This window comes from Vipera ursinii, assembly GCF_947247035.1.
Source record: "Vipera ursinii genome assembly, chromosome: 5".
NCBI lineage: Eukaryota > Metazoa > Chordata > Lepidosauria > Squamata > Viperidae > Vipera > Vipera ursinii.
In genome coordinates this window covers 84,011,176-84,033,572 of record NC_139518.1, presented here as the reverse complement: position 1 = coordinate 84,033,572, position 22,397 = coordinate 84,011,176, and the positions used below count along the sequence as shown (strand labels likewise).

At 39.9% G+C, this 22,397-nt stretch overlaps 1 protein-coding gene across 1 annotated transcript in view; it reads left to right on the top strand.

Moving 5' to 3' along the window:
• Positions 1–22,397, top strand: part of TET1 (tet methylcytosine dioxygenase 1) — a 100,952-nt gene that overhangs the window by 23,417 nt on the left and 55,138 nt on the right. Inside the window, exon 3 of the mRNA XM_083363469.1 lies at positions 1,952–2,002. Within this exon, the coding sequence (XP_083219595.1) occupies positions 1,952–2,002 (51 nt within the window). The remainder of the gene's footprint in view (positions 1–1,951; positions 2,003–22,397) is intronic.

Here is a 22,397-nt window from a genome sequence, read left to right as displayed (position 1 = left end):
CCAGCACATTAGGCTAAAATGTAAATAGCTGATTTGTGATTGTATGCGAATGCATCTTCTGACCTTGGGTGTGATAAGATTATTCAGTTGCAGTGGATTGCAAAGGGCAGCCTTATTTGAAGGGGGACCACAATGGGAAAAGCTGATGTGTAATGTGACATTTTCTTTAAACCACAAAAGCTTTGGAAGTTAATTGAACTGATGACCGTTCGTCCTTTTTTTTTTAGGGCTTGGCTAATAAATCCCACGCTCGGTATTAAGTCTTTATTCCAAGTCTCACTTTTATTCCTTTGCAAGAAGTTTGTCGTAGGCGGAGAATTGTTGCCAATGAAAAGTGTACGGCCGTATCCTTCTAAAACCACAACGTAGCAACTAAATAACAAAGAGGTCTCTTCTCTGGGAGCTCTTCCCGAGCCTGCCCTGACATCGCCGACCCTGTCTTGGATCGCTTTGCGAGGCTGCTGGCTGAGGGACAACACAGTCAGCGAGTCACAAAGTTAGTTTAGCCTCGCCGGTTAACGCTAACCCAGCCGGTGGGCTCCACTCCCTCTCGGAGCGGGAGAGGCAGCCCGGGGAAGCGAGTTCGTCCATTCAACCCGTATCCAGGTTAGCTGCGGGTAAACGTGTCGTGAGAACCCAGCCGAGGCCCGGGAACCTGTTGAGCCCTCAAGCGGCTTGCTCTCCCCGGGCGCCGCGCTCTTCCGTTAACCTGGAGGCGCGGCTCCGGAGGGAGCGCGTGCTGCCGGCCGGCCGGCCGAGGAGGAGCCCCCCCCCCGCCGGTGCTGTCCTCGCCTCACCCGCGCCGGAAACACGACGGCGGTGCAGCCCTCGCCTTATAAAGTCAAAATGCGGCCGGGGGGAGGCGGCTTCTGAGGGGGGGGGGCAATCGGAGCCTCTCCCCGGGCGCCCTTTCGACCTTCGCGTCAGACGCCGCAGCCGAAGACGGGGGACGGAGTGGGGGGGGGGCTTCTCCTGGTCACCTCGCAACAGTTTGCTTTTTATTTATTTATTTTTTTGGGGAAAAATAAATAAATTACAACGATAACACTCGGCTTCCGCCTCGGGAGTCGCCTTCTGCTTCCACCTCCGCTACTTCTCCCCCCCCTCCCCGCTGCCTCGCTTTCCCTCCTCCGGTCGGATCCGCGGGCGAGGGGAGAGTCCATGTCGTAGCTTGCGCCCGGCCCTGCCGTCCACTCCCGACTGCGCGCAAAGCCCACATAGGAGCCCCTTTGTTGGGTGGGGGGGGGGGCGGAAAGCCGAGCCAGCGCTTTGGACGACGGCTCGCCTGGCTTTTGTCGTTGCCTCGGCCTTTCCCGGAGGTCCTTTCCCTCCTCCTCCTCCTCCTCCTCCCCCCCCTTCTCTCCCCTCACGCCCCACTCCCTTTTTCTTATGGGCGCGCGTGTGCGGGCGCGCGCGCGTGTGTGTGCGTGCGTAATAATAATGGCTAGGCATGCCTAGCACGTCCCTAGCGTTGGCAGGCAGGTTTCGCTGCGCTCTCCGAGCGGTCGCCGCCGCCGCCGCCGCCGCCGCTTGTGGGCTGTGAAGCACCATGAGCGTAATTTTGCCAAAGCGCGCTGAAGAAGTGCACACACTGCACGGGGTTTTTCTGCAGGAGGAAGCAAGATGGCTACCCTGTGGCTTTCGCTCTGAAGAATGCCGAGCTTTCCTCAGCCCGACTTTGAGCTGGGGGAAAGGTGGTTTATTTCTCCCCCCCTCCAAAAAAAAAAAACCCTCTTCCCTGGTTAACCCTCTTTTTTTTTCCCCCGTGGTGGTGCGTGCGGCTGACTTGCTGGGTCCCCCCCCCTTTTTTTTTTTTAAAGTCGCGGGGGAAGTCCTTGCGTGGTGGTGTGTGCCCGGGGAAAGTCTTCCGAGAAAGGGGGAAAATTGGTTTTGTTGACTTGATTTGGCTTGTTCACCCGGGTTGATTTTGCCATTTGATGTCTTTCTTTAGGTGCTAACTGAAAACAAAAGGCCTCAGAGAAGGAAGCGAAGAGTTCCAAAGGTAAAAAAAAAAACAAAAAACAAAAAAATAATAATAACCCGAAAGAAAACCCTATGGCTTGCTTTTATTAATTGCATTTTTTATAGGGAAACGGCTCTGGCTTTTAGCCCGACTTGCCAGATGTTGGTATTTTTAGCTAAATGTAAAAAAAAAAGCTCACTACATGTCTCTTGTTTCCCTGGGATATGGTGCCCCATCTGACACTGGACGTACAAACCGCCAGTTAAAAATCGAGCTGCTGTTGATATTCCTTATTGTTCCATAAAGGCTGCTGGGCTAAAGATGGGGTTACAGTGGAGTAAACCCGGCTGAATTCATTCAGAATGACTGCTGAGTAAATATGATTAGGGGCAGCCCTGGAAATGATGCCTCGGTTCTGAAAAAATTGAACTTCTTTTCAGGCTGCCCTTATCTTAATACCGAAGGTTGGATAATTGTGTTCATGTTCCTTTTGCTATGTTCAGTAAAAGCAATCTCCTCTTCCGTAAAGTTGACATGTTTTGGGCGATTGTGGTCTGAAACTGGTAAGTAATCTTAAAAGGCATGTTCATCAGTAAGTGAGGGCCGAACTGAAAATGTTTAAATATTGTGGAGTCATAGACCTAGCGAGTGGGAAAACCCCAAGACATGTTCCATGTTCTTTGCATGCACGTAATTGACCTCTATAAATGGCTACCTTGTTCTCTTCAGTGATTCAGGGAAATCCTGCACACGTGCTGAGGAAATCCCTGTTTACGGTGGGGAATCCCCACCCCATAATAAAGAATTTTGGCCCCTCCCATGCTGCGTGTTATTCTAGCCTTACAAAATTCTCACTCTTGGCCAGGGTGTTTCGTGTAGCGCTTTGACGGTGAAAATATATTGCGTCCAACTGTTGGCACGTTTTTTTTATTGGGGTGTTTGCCTGGGTCTCTAGCGTCATGGTATGGATTGGATTGCTTGGAAGCTTGCATTTGTTAAAGTGGTGGAATACAGTATTTATGAGTAGTTTGCTGCCCATGCCGCTTGCAAATCATTGTTTAAAAATTGTGAAAATAATTTGTTGGGCAAAATAGTAACCTATAAAGCTAATACCAATATAAAATTAAAGTAGATTTTCTTTAAAACTTTAAGATAATGCCTTTGCATTCACTTAAAATCTCCAGATATGGCTGCAATTTGTGTAGACTTATTTAGGCATACCATCTAATAAGTGCACTTATAGGTAAATGACTTATATATTAGACTATATTGTTAAGTACCAAAACTTTCAGGATTCCATTTTCAATGAGAATTGGTAAATACTGCATGTATATTTCTAATACATCTCGTAGCTTTTACTACAGTCATAACTGCATTCTTTTCCAACCTTGACCATTTACCTGTTGTCTTAGAGCTGTGATTTTTGATTGATTTAATGAACCAAAAGATAGTCTTTGTACTTTGTACAGCCTGTATTCGAACTTGGCCTTTACTTTGTTCATATTTTAATATGAGAAATTGATTTACAGTTCACTCCTAAATTGAAGTTTCATTAAAATCAGTGGATTTATTTTCAACTAAACATACGTTTAGATATTCTAACATTAACAACAAACACTAATTTAAGGAAGAAAACAATAGATGACTTGCTGTCATTCATAGTTTGCTATGAAAAAAGAGCAAAGTAACTAGTAATTAACTGAATTAACTTTGCTTTGTCCTGGTGAGACACCGTTTGGAATAATGTGCCTGGTTCTGAATACCAAAAAGGACAGAGAGAAGTGAGTGAATTCATAGGATGGCTTCCAAGGTGGTGACATTATTGGTAACCCAGTCTTAAGAGAAATTGTAAAATGACCTGGGCATTTTTATTTATTAAGATATTTAATCCTATCCTGATTTTCTTTTACTTCTTCCTACTTTCCCCGTAACAACAACCCTGTGAGGTGGGTTAGACTGAGAGAGAATGAATTGCCCAAAGTCACCCCACTGGCTTTCATGCCTAAGGTGGGATTAGCTCCTGATTTCTAGGCCTTAGGCTCTCTAGGTTCAGAGGCCCCCAACCTTTTGGGCACCAGGGAGCGGGTTCTGTGGAGAGAAGTTTTCCCAAGGACCAGAGGGGCCGTGGTTTCATGTGCTGCCTGCATCCAGTGAATGGGGCTTTGCGTGTTTGCGTGGACTGGTTTCTGGCATGCCGTGGCCTGGTGCCAGTCCACGGACCAGGGGTCGGGGACCCCTGCTCTAGGTATATTTAGCCTGCAGAAGAGAATCTTGAGGAGCTGTGGAAAGTAGACTCCGGATATCTGAAAAGTTCTCATGTAGAAGAGGAAGTAGACCAGGGGTCTTCAAACTTGGCCCTTTCATGACTTGTGGACTCAACTCCCAGAATTCATCAGCCAGGCATGCTTGGCTGAGGAATTCTGGGAGTTGAAGTCCACAAGTCATAAAAGGGCCAAGTTTGAAGACCCCTGAAAGACATTCTCTGTCCCTTGCCCCTCAGGCAGGACCAGAACCAGTGGGTTAACACTGCAAGAGTTTCCTGAATAGATAAGCTTTCAACCAGTGGAACAGGCAATGCAGGAGGTTCATAAGATTGTAAGGAAACAGAACTTCTCCCTATAGCCCTGTTGATACGAATTCTGCTACCTTAGCAGTGTGCCCCTTATTGTTTGCTTGGATCTAACCTAGTAAAATTGCTGCCCTTACATGAAGGGGGTGATCTTCACTTGCTGCTGCTAACTCTTAACTAGGGGTACTAATTCCAGAGTCTTGTGGAGTTGGATGGCCTTCTAGTCCAGTGAATAAATTAATCCCATGCTGCTTGAGAGTTCCTGCTTCTGGTTCCCATGCTTTTGCTTCCTGCATCTGCTTGCTAGTTGGGCCCTGTTTGCAATATTTGACCTCCAGTTGTGGGATTGATGGGCTGATGAGCCTTGCACGATCTTATTAGTGACTGAGGCTTTGTGCATGACAACTGTTATGAAACATTAGACAAATTAATCTCTTTGGTCTCCTTGTTACATAGTAATTGGAGCTGTGAGTAGGTTGCTGAAGTTAATACTTTGCAGTGACTCCACTTTGCTTGTTGACTCCATTCCATTTAGAGCAGGGGTCCTCAAACGTGGCCACCTTAAGACTTGTGGACTTCAACTCCTAGAATTTCCCAGCCAGCTGGCTGGGGAATTCTGGGAGGTGAAGACCACAAGTCTTAAAGTGGCCACGTTTGAGGACCCCTGATTTAGAGTAAGTGCTTGCAACTACTGGAAAAGCAGGCACTCAAACACAGGCCATGATCTACTCACAGCAGCTTCTCCAGTAGAAATATCAGTCTAATGGAATGTGTTGTGTTAGGCTGACGTTCCCCTGAAAATAAGTAGGGTGTCTTAAAATTAAAATTTGGTCTAGAGATTTAAGACACCAGGCTAGAAATCGGGAAACTGTTGAGTTGTAGTCCCACCTTAGCCCAGTCATTCTCTTTTAGCCCAACTCACCTCACAGGGTGGTTGTTGAGGGAAAATAGGAGAAGGAAGGTGTTTGTTTGTTGACTTGAGTTATTTATGAAATTAATAATGGTAGAATACAAACAAATAACAGGAGAAACGGATGAACCCACAGTTGATGTTGTTGGGTTAGTCTTATTATGCATGGAGGCTGATAGAATGCAATCCAACGTTTATCCAATAACCAGGTGGAAAGAAATGTTAATCATTGTCTAATAATTGAGTTGAACCATAACCTTAGCACAAGGTTTGAGTTCTTAGAATGCATTCTACAATATGAGTGTAAACAAATGTCTGGTAATTCCTATTTAGCCTAGCTGGCGGAGAAAACACTAATGCTGTTTTCCAGGAACTCCAGGAGTTCAAACTAGATTTAGGCTCTGTTCCAGTTTGACTGGATGATCCATACTAAGAAAGAGATAGGGGAAATATGATCCTGTTGTCATCTTGGATTTCTTAAATGTTTTTTTTATTCTGTCAATTATAGTTGTCAACGCTGCAAACGTTGACATGTTTTTTGCAATGACAATATAAGAGACAGCCTTGCATTTTGTTTGAACTGTCTCATTTATCGGAACCGTGACAATAGTATTTTTTTTAGACGCTTGCAGAAAATAGACATGGCACTGCTTATAGATGCCTTTTTATTCATTTAGATAATGGTGAATTTTGCTTGGCCCTTTGGGAATTATTCTGTGAGGGGCATTATTATTTAGGAAATGAGAAGAATTGTGCATGGATTTTGTACTAAGTGCCATTAGTATTCTGATAATAAAGGTAAAGGTTCCCCCGCACATGCAAGATAGTCATTTCCAACTCTAGGGGCTGGTGCTCATCTCCGTTTCATAGCCAAAGAGCCAGTGCTTGTCCGAGGACGTCTCTGTGGTCATGTGGCCGCATGACTAGATGCCAAAGGCGCATGGAACGCTGTTACCTTCCCACCGTAGTGGTCCTTATTTTTCTACTTGCATTTTTACATGCTTTCGAACTGCTAGGTTGGCAGAAGCTGGGACGAGTAACAGGTGCTCACTCTGTTACGCGGCACTCGGGATTCGACCCGCCAAACTGCCGACCTTCTGATCGACAAGCTCAGCGTTCCTAACCCACTGAGCCACTGCGTCCCTTTTTATTCTGATAAAACCCAACCTTTAAATGTAATAGTTAGGACGGGTGGGGAATAGTGCTTGGTAAGATGTCACATCCCTGGATTGATTACACTGGTTACTGGTTACAGTAGTTTCCAGGAACAGTTTACTTACTTATTTTTTTTATTTATAAACCGAACAAACATTAAATCAATAGCAGTCTACATCACAGTGCGAGGAAAAATAATATTGTCCCGTTACATATAAGAAAAACAACCATAAAGAAAAGAAGAATAGTTCAATTAAAAGCTCTTTTTAACATCCAATTATACCATTGATTCCAAGATAAATAGTAATCTGTGTCCCCCTCGTCCCCTCAACATCATAGTAAGCCGATCTGATTCCGCACAGTTCATTATTTTCTGTATTACTATTTGGTCGGGTGGGCTAACATCCATCTTCCAATATTGGGCAGGCCCACGCCAATCTTGCAGCAGTGGTAATATGTAGCAACAGGTACCACGCCGTTCTGTTTATATTTTGTGGTCTTATCCCCAATAAGAATACCTCAGGACACAATTGTATATGGTACCCCAACATCTCACTTAGCCATTTCTGAATATTCTTCCAGAATTTAATAGCCTCTCGACAGGTCCACCATTGGTGGAAATATGTGCCTTCTTTGACACCACACTTCCAACAAGTTGAGGATGTTCCCGGGAACATTTTGGCTAGCCTGGCCAGCGGCAAATGCCAACGATATGCCATTTTATATATATTTTCTTTATATGCGATTGACCGAGTTAATTTAATGTTCTTAATCCAAATTTTGCTCCACCTCTCAGTATCTATTGAACAACCTAAATCTCTCATCCAGGCATGGACCAAAGTCTTCGCGTCTTCTTCATCTTCTTCCATAACCATAAAAAATTTATAACATTTAGATAAGATCTTATCATCCTCTCCCAACAAAATCCTATCCAAGGTATGGAGCTCTCGGCAAATTCCGGGCCTCTGTCTGTCCTTCATGTATTTGCTACTAATTTGCATATAAATCCACCAATCAAAATTTAGCCCTTGTTCCTGAAGTAATAACTTTGTTTTTAAATTCCCATTTGAATCTAATATCTCTTTGTAGGTCAACTTTTTCTCAAAATTGTATAGTGTCGGATAAATCACAGCTTCCAGGGGTGAGGTCCAAAGTGGCACTTTATTATAATGTATTTTCCTAATTCCGGCCCAGGTCTCAATTAAAACTCCACGTAAGTAATGCCTAGTAAAATATTCTGGGAGTCTACCTCGTTCCCACCATAGGTGGGCGTGCCACCCCTGCTGGAGATCATGACCTTTAGTTGCCAACAAACGTTTACGCGCCAATGTGACCCATTCGCGAACCCATACCAGGATCGCTGAATTATAGTAGTATTGCCAATTTGGAACTCCAAATCCACCTTGTTCTTTCAGTTTCTGCATCATTTTTAATCTAATTCGGGGTTTCTTGCCCTTCCAAATGAATCTACTAGTACTCCTATCTAAATTCCTAAAAAAAGTTTTATCCAGTCTAACCGGGGCCGTCTGAAAAAGGAATACTAATCACTTATTATGATGTGGGAAGACTTCTGTAATTTGGGCCTTGTTTTGCAAGAATGTCTACATTCATGTGATCTAACATTGAGTTCTTCAATGGGGCACCACACATCTGCTTAACAGCAGCAGCTAAAATCTGTTTTTCCTCCATGGTGGAATTTGGTGCTGGATTTTGAAGCTAACGCTCAACTGGCTTAAAACTTCCTGTTTTAAAAAGTTCTTATGAAGTGTTTTTTTAAAAAGTTTTGTTAGTTACATTTTGACAATTATTATTGTATGTGAATAGCTGTTAGCTATGTAAAGCCACTAATGGCAATAGCAAGAAATAAAATTTTAAAGAGCAATAATTTGTTGAAGGTTACCGAAGTAATACTTATATTTATATGTTGTAAAGTACTTTTATGAGGTACAGTAATTTTGAATTTGCAAGCTGGGCAGATTTTATTTAAATAAACTACATTCTTATCTGCGTTGTGATGTAAATCAGGTACTAAGAAAATTTAATATATCATAATTGCTAGTAGAGTCTTGCTGTCTGATGTAACCAATGTAGCTATTCCTATGTACTGAGATGGATATGCTTTTATAATTTTTTATTTATTTTATTTTAATTCCATTTATATCCCGCCCTTCTCCGAAGACTCAGGGCGGCTTACAAGCTTAGCAGTAGCCTTCATCCTATGTATATGCCTGCTTATTAGGGCTTTCACCCCCCCCCCAAGCGGCATTATTACAAAGTCAGCTTAATTGCCCCCAACAATCTGGGTCCTCATTTTACCTACCTCGGAAGGATAAGTTGATACCATATAAAACAGTTATATACCATATAAATAAGTTGATACCATATAAAACAGTTTTTTAATAAGTTTATTTCAGGTTAATTTTCATTTCATAGTGAATCATGATCATAGTAGGTATTTTGTTATCTTACTGATGAGCATAGGAATATCATTAAAATATTCCCAAATGGGGTGTCTCTTAACAGATTCTGCCTTTATTAGTTTCAATCAACAGAAGATGCCTTTTAGATCAGCAATGTTTTCAAAGCCTCAGGACCATATTTTTTTACTTTTGATTGACGTTTGCATTTATATCCATTTTTGCCTAGATAATGCCACCACCTCAAATTCTTTGTTTAATAATACTAATGAGAGCTCAGTTACCCCTTTGGTTAACCTCTCTTACCTCCATATTAATAAGAAGCAGGTGTTTTGTCACGTGTTCTAAGATTATTTGCCCACTCTATAAGGCTTTTAACTTAGTAATTTTAACTTAATTTTCAAGAAAATAGCTATGTTGATCTATTGCAGGAAAAAAACAAGATGTATCTAATGAAATGAGCTGCAATTTACAAAAGTATATATTATAATAAGAAACAAAGTTGTCAGAACCAGTGCTTTTTTTGTAAAAGAAAGAGGTACCGGAACTCACACATGTCATACAACCCGCCTTGCCTACCCTACAAGGTTCCACCCAAAAAAGGTGCCGGAACTCCGTTCTGAGCGTTCTATGAGGAAAAAAGCCCTGGTCAGAACAGACATTAAAATTAAACAAACAACTGGGCAGATATGAACTTTCAGGGCATTGAAAAGTATGCCTAAAAATCATTGTTTTAGAAATGGTGAAAGAAAAAGCTCTAGGATTTCAACCATAGGTTAGTCAGTAGCTCTCTCTCCCCCTTTTCATACACACACAAACACACATACAGACACAAACCAAGACGCGTGCACACATGTCTTGATTCCTGCCAACTGATGTTCTTTGTGTGACTTCTTTCATGTCTGCAATAAAAGCCAGCCGTGAGGCGTTCTTGAAGTCAGCAGTCAGCTTGTTCCAGTTAGTTTGAGTCAGTTTTTGGACTGAGGACTTCATTATTGTGACTGTATGAAGTCCCACAGTCTACTGGTACTTACTTTATATAAGAGGAAAGCTGTGCTCTGACTCCAAGGGTAAATTAAGGCGAAACTTCCTGACAGTGAGGACAATTAACCAGTTTTTAACAGTCTGCCTTCAGAAATTGTGGACGCTCCGTCACTGGAGATTTTTAAGAAGAGGCTAGCCGCTAGACAGTCACTTGTCTGAGACGGTATAGGTTCTCCTGCTTGAGCAGGGGGATGGACTAGAAGACCTCCGAGGTCCCTTCCAGCTCTATTCTATTCTATTCTATTCTATTCTATTCTATTCTATTCTATTCTATTCTATTCTATTCTATTCTATTCTATTCTATTCTATTCTATTCTATTCTATTCTATTATTATCTACCACAGATCTGCTTGCAACTGCTTTGTCAATGCATTGAGTCACCAGTGCCTTGCTTCAGTAGTAGAAATCAGCAGTGAGCCGGTTGGACCAGTTAACAGAGATAATAAACTTCTTTGCCCAGCAGTTGGAACAGAATCTGCCACAGCCACTAAACTCTTATATTATCATGAGCCAAAATTCAGCAATGGTTGCCGCTACCTCAGCAGCTGTTCTGTACTAAGCACAGGCCTCTCTGCTGGACAGATAGGCTGGGAACCTACTAATGTTCCACTTTCGTTGCTCAGTGTCAGTTATCTCCTAAAACCAAAAAAAAAAAAAAATCCCATTGAATAAGATTTATTAGTCCGGCAGAGAGAGCTGCCGTTTGAGGAACCCTTCTCATTTAGAATGGCCCCGATTTTGACAGCTACATCCATTTTTAGTACTTCTGAGAGCTAATCTCAACCACTCCATCCGACTATAATAATCCCTTCATCTGACTGATTTCTGATAGGGAGAACTAGGAAGGTGGAGGAACTAAGATCAGACCAGAGCAGACAGTTTCAGGAACAGTGCAACATGTCAACCACCTCCTCCTGTTGAAAAATGACTGGCTTCTGTACAACAAAGTCCATGGGTTCGAAAACAATGTAGGATTAGAACTATGGCTCTCTCTGTCTCTGTCTCTCTCTCTCTCAAAAATTTTCATTGGCAGTTTTTTATTTTTTTCCCTTTTAATTCCATTTATGTCCCGCCCTTCTCTGAAGACTCAGGGCGGCTTACAAGCTTAGCAATAGCCTTCATTCTATGTATATGCCTGCTTATTAGGGCTTTCACCCACACCCCCAAGCAGCATTATTACAAAGTCAGCTTATTGCCCCCAACAATCTGGGTCCTCATTTTACCTACCTCGGAAGGATGGAAGGCTGAGTCAACCTTGAGCCTGGTGGGACTTGAACCTGCACTAATTGCAGGCAGCTGGTGTTACTTAAGGAGGCATTAGCCCACTCCTCCACCAAGGCTCCACCAAGGTTGGTTTCCCACTTGAATGACAGTCTTTCAGATCTTCGATAAAACTAGCTTATCAAAAAAAACATGTCCTTCACTTTCTGCCTACTATCCTTGAAGCTGGAATAGTGATCTGGATGAACCCACACATGAAGTGCTCTGTGCAAAAAACATCCTTCTGGCTTCAAATGCTAGCACAGCCTATGGAAGGAGCTTAAATGCACTGTTAAGTGAAACATGGGACAGCGTAATTTGACAGGCATTCCCTTATCTTCTCTTTGCCAGCATCACAACCACTGGCTCTATCTATGCTCTTCCTTCTGTGAGAGGGAAAGAAAAATTTCTTCAGTGAGCACAGCAGCCAGCCAGATGTGTTTTGGAGGATCTAAAGTGACAAATTGCCTTCTCTGTGACTCGTGTGGCCTTACGTTAAAGTTGATGTCAAGGCCGGTGTTCCTTCCTTTTGCTAGAACTTGTCGGTTTCATTGGACTTTGTTATGTTTTAAGGGTAAGAACTAGACACTGTGCTGGGGGTAGTTGATTTTCTTTCTGTTTTCGTGCCCCCCTCCCTCCGCCCCAGTAACCCCATTCTGTTGTTGTTGTTGTTAGTTGCGAAGTCGTGTCCGACCCATCGTGACCCCATGGACAACGTTCCTCCAGGCCTTCCTGTCCTCTACCATCTTCTAGAGTCCATCTAAGCTCACACCTACTGCTTCAGTGACTCCATCCAGCCACCTCATTCTCTGTCGTCCCCTTCTTCTATTGCCCTCAATCTTTCCCAGCATTAGGCTCTTCTCCAGTGAGTCCTTCCTTCTCATTAGGTGGCCAAAGTATTTGAGTTTTAGCTTCAGGATCTGGCCTTCTAAAGAGCAGTCAGGGTTGATCTCCTTTAGGACTGACCGGTTTGATCACCTTGCAGTCCAAGGGTCTTGCAGGAGTCTTCTCCAGCACCAGAGTTCAAAGGCCTCAATTCTTTGGCGCTCGGCCTTTTTTATGGTCCAGCTTTCACTGCCATACATTGCAACTGGGAAGACCATAGCCTTGACTATATGCACTTTTGTTGGCAGGGTGATGTCTCTGCTTTTTAGTGTGCTGTCTAGATTTGCCATGGCTTTCCTCCCCAGGAGCAAGCGTCTTTTAATTTCTTGGCTACAGTCCCCATCTGCAGTGATCTTAGAGCCCATCCTAGTGAGAGGTTAGGACAGTTTATGAATGTAATTTGAGCTTCTAATGCAGGAGGAACAGACTGGAATATTTCATTTGTTGGAAGAGTAATCTAGAACCAAGTAGCCCAGGGCATAGATGTCCTCTTTAGTAATCCAGTTGCAATATGCTTGGAACCCTACAATCCCTGGCCAACATTATAAATCACTGGCCCAGCTAGATGGCAATACTCAGCCAATATTAGCTGATCTAAATAGCTAAGTAAACTTGCCCTTTTGAAATACTTGGATAGGACACAAGGAAATCCCAGGAAGGTCAATTAAATTAGGAAGTTGAAAAGGCATCTCAGAAAATAAATAAATGGCAAACTATTTTCTTCACCTGCCAAGAGAATGGCATGAATGAGTCCCCTCAAATTGACCTTGATCTTGTTACACCTCATCTTTCCTTCATAAAATTGCAAGAATAATCTCTAAACTGTTTTAAATGAAACACTGATCAAAGTTCCATTGTCAATAAGGCTTTGCCCCCTGGTGGACAAATGAAATGTAATTCCCTTGGTTTGCCTTTGCAAGAGGGACTGTTTAAAATTGTTGTACATACAGAAATGTCAACATATGTGTGCCAGATTTCTTTGATCAAAAAAAATATCTCTGAGCTGGCAAGGAAAGATTAATAGAAATTCCTACAAATCTTAAGCCTAACAAGACAACTATTTTGAATGTATTCATTGGCTGCCAGTTTGCTTCCAGGTTCAATTCAAGATGCTGCTTCACCTTCAAAGCCCTACATTGCTTGGGACCAGGTTACTTGAAGGACGTAAGCTTAGAGGCGGGGACATTACAGGTACCGTCTCTTAAAGAGGTCCATCTAGCGGGACCAAGAAGTGCCTTCTCTGTGGTGGCTCCCTCCCTGTGGAACATCATCCCCATGGAGATAAGATTGGCCCTCATTTTAATACACTTTCACAAGGCCCTGAAGACGTAGTTTGCAAACAGGATGGAGACCCCAGAGTGGGTTGGAACCCATCAAATGTCTCATTTGATTGTTATCACCTGGGTGTGGGAGTAGATGGTTATTGCTTTTCATTTTTTTATATTAGGTTTTTATCCTTGTAATGCCACCTGGAGTCACTAAGAGTGAGTTGGGCAGCCATATAAATTTTCTTAAATAAAAAAATTAAAAAAATCAGCCTTCACTGAAATTTGTTAGTTTGAGCATAATGCTTTAACTTGTCCAGGTCTTACCACATGATTGGATATGTAGCTTTAGGAATGCAGGATCCCAATTCTCAATGCATTTTTAACAATCCTAATTTTTGTTATTTTTAAAAATGCTTCTCATTGTGACTGATTTGCCTTAGGTTTTCAGGAGTTCTTCAACAGAATTGCTACCCTATCTAATTTTCATTCCTTAAAAAATCCTGATTAGTTATTTAACTCACCACAGATGATAATCTATATTTCGGGTCATGTTTCCAAAAAATGTTCAAATCATAATTTATTTTGAATATACTTTCTCTGTGGTGATGTCATCTATTAATGATGTATTTCTAACAAATTTATTTTTGACATGAAGGTACTAGGGACATCCAGTGAAGACTAAAAGCAGAAATAATTTAAACACACCTAAAATGCTGTGTGTGTGTGTGTGTGTGTGAGAGAGAGAGAGAGAGAGAGAGAGAGATTTTCAGAATTTCTCAGGATAAAAATAGTAAATAGTAAATATAAGTTATTTCTTATATATAAGTTATATATATAATGTGTGTGTGTGTGTGTGTGTATGATATAAATCAAGACATTCTCTTGAGTAGAACTATGAGCAAAGAAATTCTTATTTGTATGCATAAAGGAAGGTTCCCCAAGAGTTGCAGTTATGCCCCTGAATATCTCAAATGATGGATAATTTTTTCTAAGAGGTTTGAACAGATTAAGGATTTGAAACAGAATTGTTTTTATCCTAACATTAGGATCAGAATGTAAGGTAATCAATCAATCAATGTGATTTATCTTTTTGCTAGCTGTTAGTATATTATCATATTTCTTTACTTCAGTTTGTTTTTGTTCTTTTAAATTTTGTTGGTCTTTGACCAAATAAATATGATTGATTGATTGAATGTAAGATGGCCTCTTGTTTTACCCAATTTCTGCCACATTAGTGATGAAAATTACAATAAATTGTTCAAATGAATTTAAAATGTGAAGAGGCATAGGTTTGCATCTCTTTATCTTTCAATATTTTAAAGTTGCATTTTTGTTTGTGTGCAATTACTTTTTTATATGTTGATTTTGAGCCCAGTGTTTTCAAGTGAAACTTCAGTAGGGGGTCAGATGGAAATATAAAAAGATAGGACCACTTCAGATGAACTTGGACTTGTATCCTAAAATTAACTTTTCTTTCTAGAATACATGGTTATCTTCTGCACCAGACAACCAGTGCAACTGCTTGACAAATATTTAATTATAGGACAATATAAAATGGGTCGATAATTACAATAAAAATTAAATGCTGGCCTGGTGAAGATTATGGCAAAGGGTATCTAAATGGGCTGACTATACATCTTTAAAACCTGCAGAATTAATTATTAGGCCTGTATTATAAAATATATGGAGCATTATACAGCTTCTGCAGTTAGATGTCGCATCATCCACCACTATGAAGATCATAAGTAGGTGTTGTAAATTGGTAATAAACTTGCTAGTAATGACCACCACCTTAAACATAATTGTTTGAATTGCTTTTCCCTTGTATAATGTGACTGTTTTGTGTGCATGCATGCTTGAGAGAGAAAGTTTCCCCAGATTCAAAGAATTCTTCAGACTTATATAAAATAGCTAATGAAATGCAGAAATCAAATGATAGTACTACATAGGGAAGACTTGTTCTTGCAAGTATGTATTCTTTGGAACAAACTGGAAAACAAGTGGTTGAGAACATGATAAAAAAATTGATGAATTAGTGTTGCCCTCCATCTTTCTATTGCTGTTGTTATTTTTAAAAAATTGTTTGCAGAGCTTAACTTACATAAAGAAGACCATAAAGGAAAATATAATTTATAACGTTCATAGTATAGTGTTAAATTATACTATTATATGAGAATTAATCTTAATTTTAACTGGGGTTTTATTTATGCAGGGACAAATATAATTTTTTTAATTTGTTTTTAACTTTTGTATCTTGGTTTTTTAATCACCCTGTAAAACCGCCCTGAGTCCTTCGGGAAAGGGCGGTATATAAATGTAATAAAATAAATAAATAAAATAAATGAATAAATTGATCTTGCAGCTTACAGAGCAGTATGGTCAGAAAAAGAAAATAGGGGAAAAATGTCAGACAAAAAGCAAGATAAACATACAGAAAAAAAGTAATGAAAGAAAGCATGGCTTTCAGCATTCTTTGGCACAGGTACAGATAAAAAAAATACTCTAAAATTGAACAATGGTCTGTTATTTTTACAATCCTGTGTATTTCTAATCATCAAATTTCCAAATCAAGAGTTTCATTTCTCTCCATTTCTCACAAAAATCAAAGAATGGTTTCCGAGTAGAATTAAAATTAGTCAAGTTTTTATTTATTTTTATTAAGCTGTCAATTTTGCCATCTCCATCATTCCCATCAGTTTAATCATCCATTCTCCCATTTAGGCATAGGTACTCCTCAACTTACGACCACAATTGAACCCCAAATTTCTGATGCTAAGTGAGACATTTGTTAAGTGGATTTTGCCTCATTTTACAACCTTTGTGGCCACAGGTTGTTAAGTGAATCACAACAGTTGTTAAAGTTAGTAACATGGTTGTTAAGTGAATCTGGCTTGCCCATTGACTGTGCTTCTGAGAAGGTCACAAAAGGTGATTACGTGACCCCAAGGCCTGGCAGCCGTCATAAATATGAGTCATTTGCCATGCATCTGAATTTTAATCATATGACCATAGGGATGGTGAAAAACAGACATAAGTCACTTTTTTAGAGCCGTTCTGATTTCAGATGGTTACTAATCAAACTGTTGTAAGTCGAGAATTACCCGTATTTGTAAATCCTACCACCTTTACACATATAAAAGTCTTGCTGCTTTTATTATATATAAAGTTCCATAAGATCTCTAAATTTGCTTGTACATTAATGTCAAAAGAAAAACCTCTGATTTCAATTGCAGATTGATCTTTAAAAAATTCCTGAATCAAAATACATATTTGGTTCCAACATTTTCTAGTTTTATTACATGTCCACAAAAAATGGGAAAAAGGTACCTTCAGATTAGTTACATTTCCAACAAACATTTGAAATTCTGTTATACATTTTTGACAGTACCTGGTGTAAGACGCCAGTGATACATCGTTTTATAAAAAAATATGTTTTTCAATCCTTCAATTTATTTTTCCACTGATCCAACAAGCTATTGTATCCAAAATAAAATGCTTATCTTATTATACACTTGCATCATTTGTACACAATTCCACATAAAATTCTTACCAATTTCAAAATCATAATTCTTGTCAAGTTTTAAGTGTTCTATTAGCTGGGCGCAGGAGAACCGGTGGCATATATAACCTTCCGATTCCAGATGTTCTCTTGTTTTTAACTTAAATTCTCCAGAGAAAGTTAACCACTTCTGTTTAACTATCATTTCTCTTCTAAAAATGCTTTCTGGGGTGGTAACAAAAATATTTTAGGAAAGAAACTTGTCTTATAATTATTCCAAACTCTCAGTATGTCACATGTAATAACATGATTTTTAAAATCTACATTATTCTTAACTTTGTCATACCACAAATAACATTGCCATCCAAATCTTAAGTATGTCCTTCCAATTCTAATAACCTCCTATTCTTCAAAGTCACCCATTCTTTCATCAACACTAAACAACAATCTGTAATATACAATTTCAAATATGATAATCCTTGCCTTCCTCTTTATTTAGCATCTTGCAATAATTTATATTTAATTCTCTGTTTCTTTCCTTGCCAAACAAATTTGGGGGGGAAAATCCTGCATGCCCTATTTTAAGCTATATAAATACAATATACAAGCAGAAGCCAGAACTGTTTTAAGTAAATGCTGGGATATTCTGATATTCTGTTTTTCTTTTTGTATTAATGGTATTTTAAAGTATGGGATATGCATTTGTAAACAGAAAGAGAAGAATCAAATAATATGCTATTTGTATTCAAGTCATACTATTTGTGAAATTTAACTCATTGGAAAGACTGGCAAGGGTTAAAATAAAATAAAGATAAGATTTTGTTTTCTTCTTTGCATTTTCCAGCAAGTGCAGAATCCACTTTTTTAAGATCAGCTGAGTATTGTTGCATTGATTGTAACAACCAGCTTGTTGCCTGATACCATGGGTTGAAAGAGAGTGACTGGCCCAAAGACACCCAGCTGGCTGTCATGCCAGTCTCCTGGTTTCTAGCCTGGTGCCTTAACCACTAGAGCAGGGGTCTTCAAACTTGGCAACTTTAAGACTTGTGGACTTCAACTCCCAGAATTCCACAGCCAGCCCTGAGGAATTCAATTCTGGGAGTTGAAGTCCACAAGTCTTAAAAGTTGTCAAGTTTGAAGACCCCTGCACTAGGCCAAACTGACACTCAAGGGTGAAAATAAGAATGCTTTCTTTAAACAAGTATCTGCTAAAATTTACTTTCAGTAGAATATGGGATCAAGGTAATTGTGGCAGAAGACTCATATAAGAGGGGTTTTTTTGTTTTGTTTTTTAAAAAAAGTTTTGTAAGAAAAAAGGAGGTAGATTTTTTCAAGATATTCTGGGAGAGATTTCCAAACATATAGAACAGTAAAGAGAGGAAAAGGCCGATCAGGGCAAGGACTTGGTGCTGGAGGACAAAAGAACCCCAAGACCATCAGGAGGGTTGATGGTAAGAACAAGGGTGGGTATTGAATCCAGGAGTGGACAGAAAGCTAACTTAGCGTTTTTAAAGGGTGTTTGGTAAGAAGGGGACCAAGATGACGATGAAGAAGAGAGAAGTTTACAAGTAGTCTGTGTTAGAAATGATATGCTTGGGAGCCAGAGCTTTAACTGTGGGATTCAGAGGAAGAACTTCAACCATGTTTTAAAGGGGGAAATAGGTTTACTTTTCTATGTACAGTTAGTCATCAGTTTACAGTTTGTTTATTTATTTATTTATTATTTTGATTTATATACCGCCCTATTCCCGTAGGACTCAGGGCGGTTTACAGGGCAGTTAAAATCATACCATACAAAAATTAGAAGATTTAAAACACTTAATTAAATCAATTAATTGAATTTAGAGCCCAAAATTTTAAAAATTAAAACATTAAAACCAATTAAAACCCCTCAGTCTAGGCCCGACAGCTCAAAGAGCCAAGTTTTCAGATCCCGGCGGAATGAGCGGAGGTCGGAGGCAGTCCTAAGTTCCATCGGAAGTTGGTTCCAGAGGGCAGGCGTGCCCACAGAGAAGGCCCTCTCTCTGGGAGTCACCTGCCGGCAATCCTTCACCGGTGGTACGCTAAGAAGGCCCTCCCTGTGGGAGTGCACAGGACAATGGGAAGTTGATGCCGGCAGCAGGTGTTCCCTCAGATAATCCGGACCCAAGCCATTTAGGACTTTATAGGTCATCACCAGCACCTTGAATCTCACTCGGAAGGCAACCGGAAGGCAATGCAGCTCGCGGAGAAGAGGTGTTACACGGGAGTATCGGGGAACTCCCATCGCAACTCGCGCGGCTACATTCTGCACCAGTTGGTCGCTTAGCAACAGGGTGGATTTGATTTAAATCAAGTCTATTTAAATCATGATTTAAATCGAGTCGATTTAAATCATAGTTTTTAAAGAGCAACTCTCATCTCTGTCCTGCAGTGGCTCTTCCTCCGGGATCCCGCTGTTGACTCACTGACAGTCCCATTCCCTTTAGTGGGGCGGCTGGTGACACGGTAGTGACACAACAAGGTGAGTGGATGCCATGATGGATTTGAAATGACAGGTGCTCTTTAAATGTAAGGACTCATTCTTGCTGGTAGTTAGAATGTTTAATATTATTATTTGCAAACAAAATGAAGGTTTCCTAACCTGTCAGGTTAGTAAAACAGCAATATCAGAACTGATTTTAGGTAAATAGGTTAATCACACATAGTTAGAGAACTACTCAAAGTCTTTTATTTAATTCAAACACTTAGAGCCTGGTACAGATGCATTTCTCTTCAAACCATGATACAGTTTGTAGTGTACATAGATTTGCAAAACCACGGGATAAAGGAATATTCCTGAACTTTGTTTTATGATTTATCTCATGGTTACTGTGAAATTGTGTGAATGCATCCATGCAGTGCATGTTATCTCAGCTTGCAGAGCTTGGATTCATTGAATGAGTTTACCAAAAATATAAATATTGCAGAATATATAGTCTCATGCTACATAATGAAGCTCCATTTCATGCTGAATAAGTATTAATGTATCTTAAATATATTTAGACAGATTTTTTTTACTCAAAAAGCATTTTAATAAAATTTGATAAAAATAAAAAAATCTGATTTAAATAAAAAAATCCGATTTTTTTTTATTTTTTTTTAAAAAATCAACTATTATTATCCACCCTGCTTAGCAACCATTCAAGGTTACAACAGAACCTCCCTTGGGGTACTTACAAAATGGATTCAAAATTCTGATGGTCCCCATCCCCAGGGTCATGTGACTACAGTTTGGGCACTCAGCAGCCAGGCTGCATTTACAGCCGTTTGTAGCATCCTGCAGTCACATGATCACATTTTACAACGGTCTTGCTAAATAAAATGGGAGATTTTCATATACATCCCGTGACAGTAAAAATAACTGTCGACTGCAGGTGTTTTGTGCAAAATTCCAGACATACATAATTTTGCATTCACTTCTATCTAGTTTTACTGGTATTTACTTGGATTGAGAAAGTTACCATTAATATCATTAGCGGGTGTAATAAATAATTTGCAGCGTGGAAGGTATTTTGAGAGGTTTTTTTAAAAAATAAATCTATGTTAAACCATTTATCCTTTCTGTTGCCTTTGGAAGTGGGCAATACATGTTCATTTAGACATTCAGAAGATACTTATCTGCTAAAGTAGGTAGACATAACAAAGCTGTTAAACATACAAACTTTTGTACATTGAAAGTTGCTGATCATCAAAGTGAGATTGAGTTGCGCATGAAGCTTTCTAGCTAGCTGTTCCAAACCCATTTGTTTAAAAGTGTTGGCCAAGTTGTCTGAGAATTACTAAGTCCATCACATGTAGAGGACACTAATATGGCCATCAATGCTTTATATAATACAGACCAGGCAGTTGTTGCATATAAAATGAATACTTATACTTTTTTTACCTGATTGCTGTCTTACAACTGTCTCTGTTTTATGCATTGGGCCAGTTTTCACAGAATAGGAAACCAGGATTGTATAGAATTATGGCTTGGGTTTTGTCTGTTTTTTGTCTTCTTTCTTGCGAATCTAGTTTCACTTGCAGAACCTATTCAGGTTAGACCTGAGAGAACATCAACATTCGAACTGAGGGACTCACTTAATAATATTGGTGTTATACTCAGATAGAAATCTACTGGAAATTTAAGTCAACCACTAGACCAGGGGTAGGCAACCTCGGCTCTTTTATGACTCATGGACTTCAACTCCCAGAATTCCTGAGCCAGCTATGCTGGCTCAGGAATTCTGGGAGTTGAAGTCCATGAGTCATAAAAGAGCCGAGGTTGCCTACCTCTGCACTAGACCATATAGGCTGGAAAGGGTACTTTGATGGGGTCAAATGCGTAGTCTTATATGAGAGAACTGGTATGGTTTCAATGATTATGTACCTGAGTTGCATTAGGAATTTGAGCTGATGAATATAGGGCCATTTTGCACAGTAGTTTTGACACTTGACTCTCCTATTACATACACATGTTGTGCATGTTGGTCTTCTTGTTGCTTTTGTTCATAGAGTTGGCAGGCTGAGATCCAAATTAGCCTCAGAACTTTCAGTTACCTTTATTTTGATGGCGCTCTTAAACCCGAAGTGCTTGCAAAATAACTTACCCTAACAATCTGCAGAAGTTATATACTCACAACACCCTCTTTTTTTTTAACAGCCCATGATAAGAAACAAACCTTGATTTGCTCTGAGACAGTTTCTGTGAATTAAATTTTAATATATGGAGACTTTGTTCTTTTTTTTTTCTCTCTCTCCTTGGAAAAAACCCATCCTTGGAGTTGGCAAGCTGCGCTTCCCTTCCCCTGTGGTGGTTTTGAGGGCACATAAAATGGAAAACCAAAAGGAAAATTCTGTAAACCAATATTTTAATGTTGCCAGGTCATCACCAGTTTATGAAATGGCATTCTTTCCAAGGTTAACAGTCATGTTTGCGTTACTTATAGTTGCAGCTTAACATTGTGGGAATAATATATCCAGTTCTTTCTGACAAATAGCTCATTTGGGGCAGCTGTAATTCTATAATTTTGTTATGTATTCAGGGTAAATGCCTCAATTGTTTGGCTTTGAATTTTTTAAGCTAGAGGAAATGCATAACTTCAATTCCTGTTTATGGATGTCTTCTCATTTTGTAGCCTGGTGTAATATTACAAATAGTTTTTTTTCTGTGGCCATCTTACTTAGAAAGAAGCATGATAATTTACAGTGTGCCAAATTTTACTTTGTCCTTGTTTGAAGCCTTAGTTTCAGGGTTTTCCTTTCCATAACAGGCAAAAGTAGCACACAAAAGTAAAAACCCGAAAGCTTCAAACTGCCGGTTGCTGATTCAATGGTTCAATTCAAAAGATTTATTCTTGCTTCTGAAAACATTTCTACAATGTTTTCCGCTTATATAAAGTACTAGTAATCCATCTCTCTTCTGTGGTG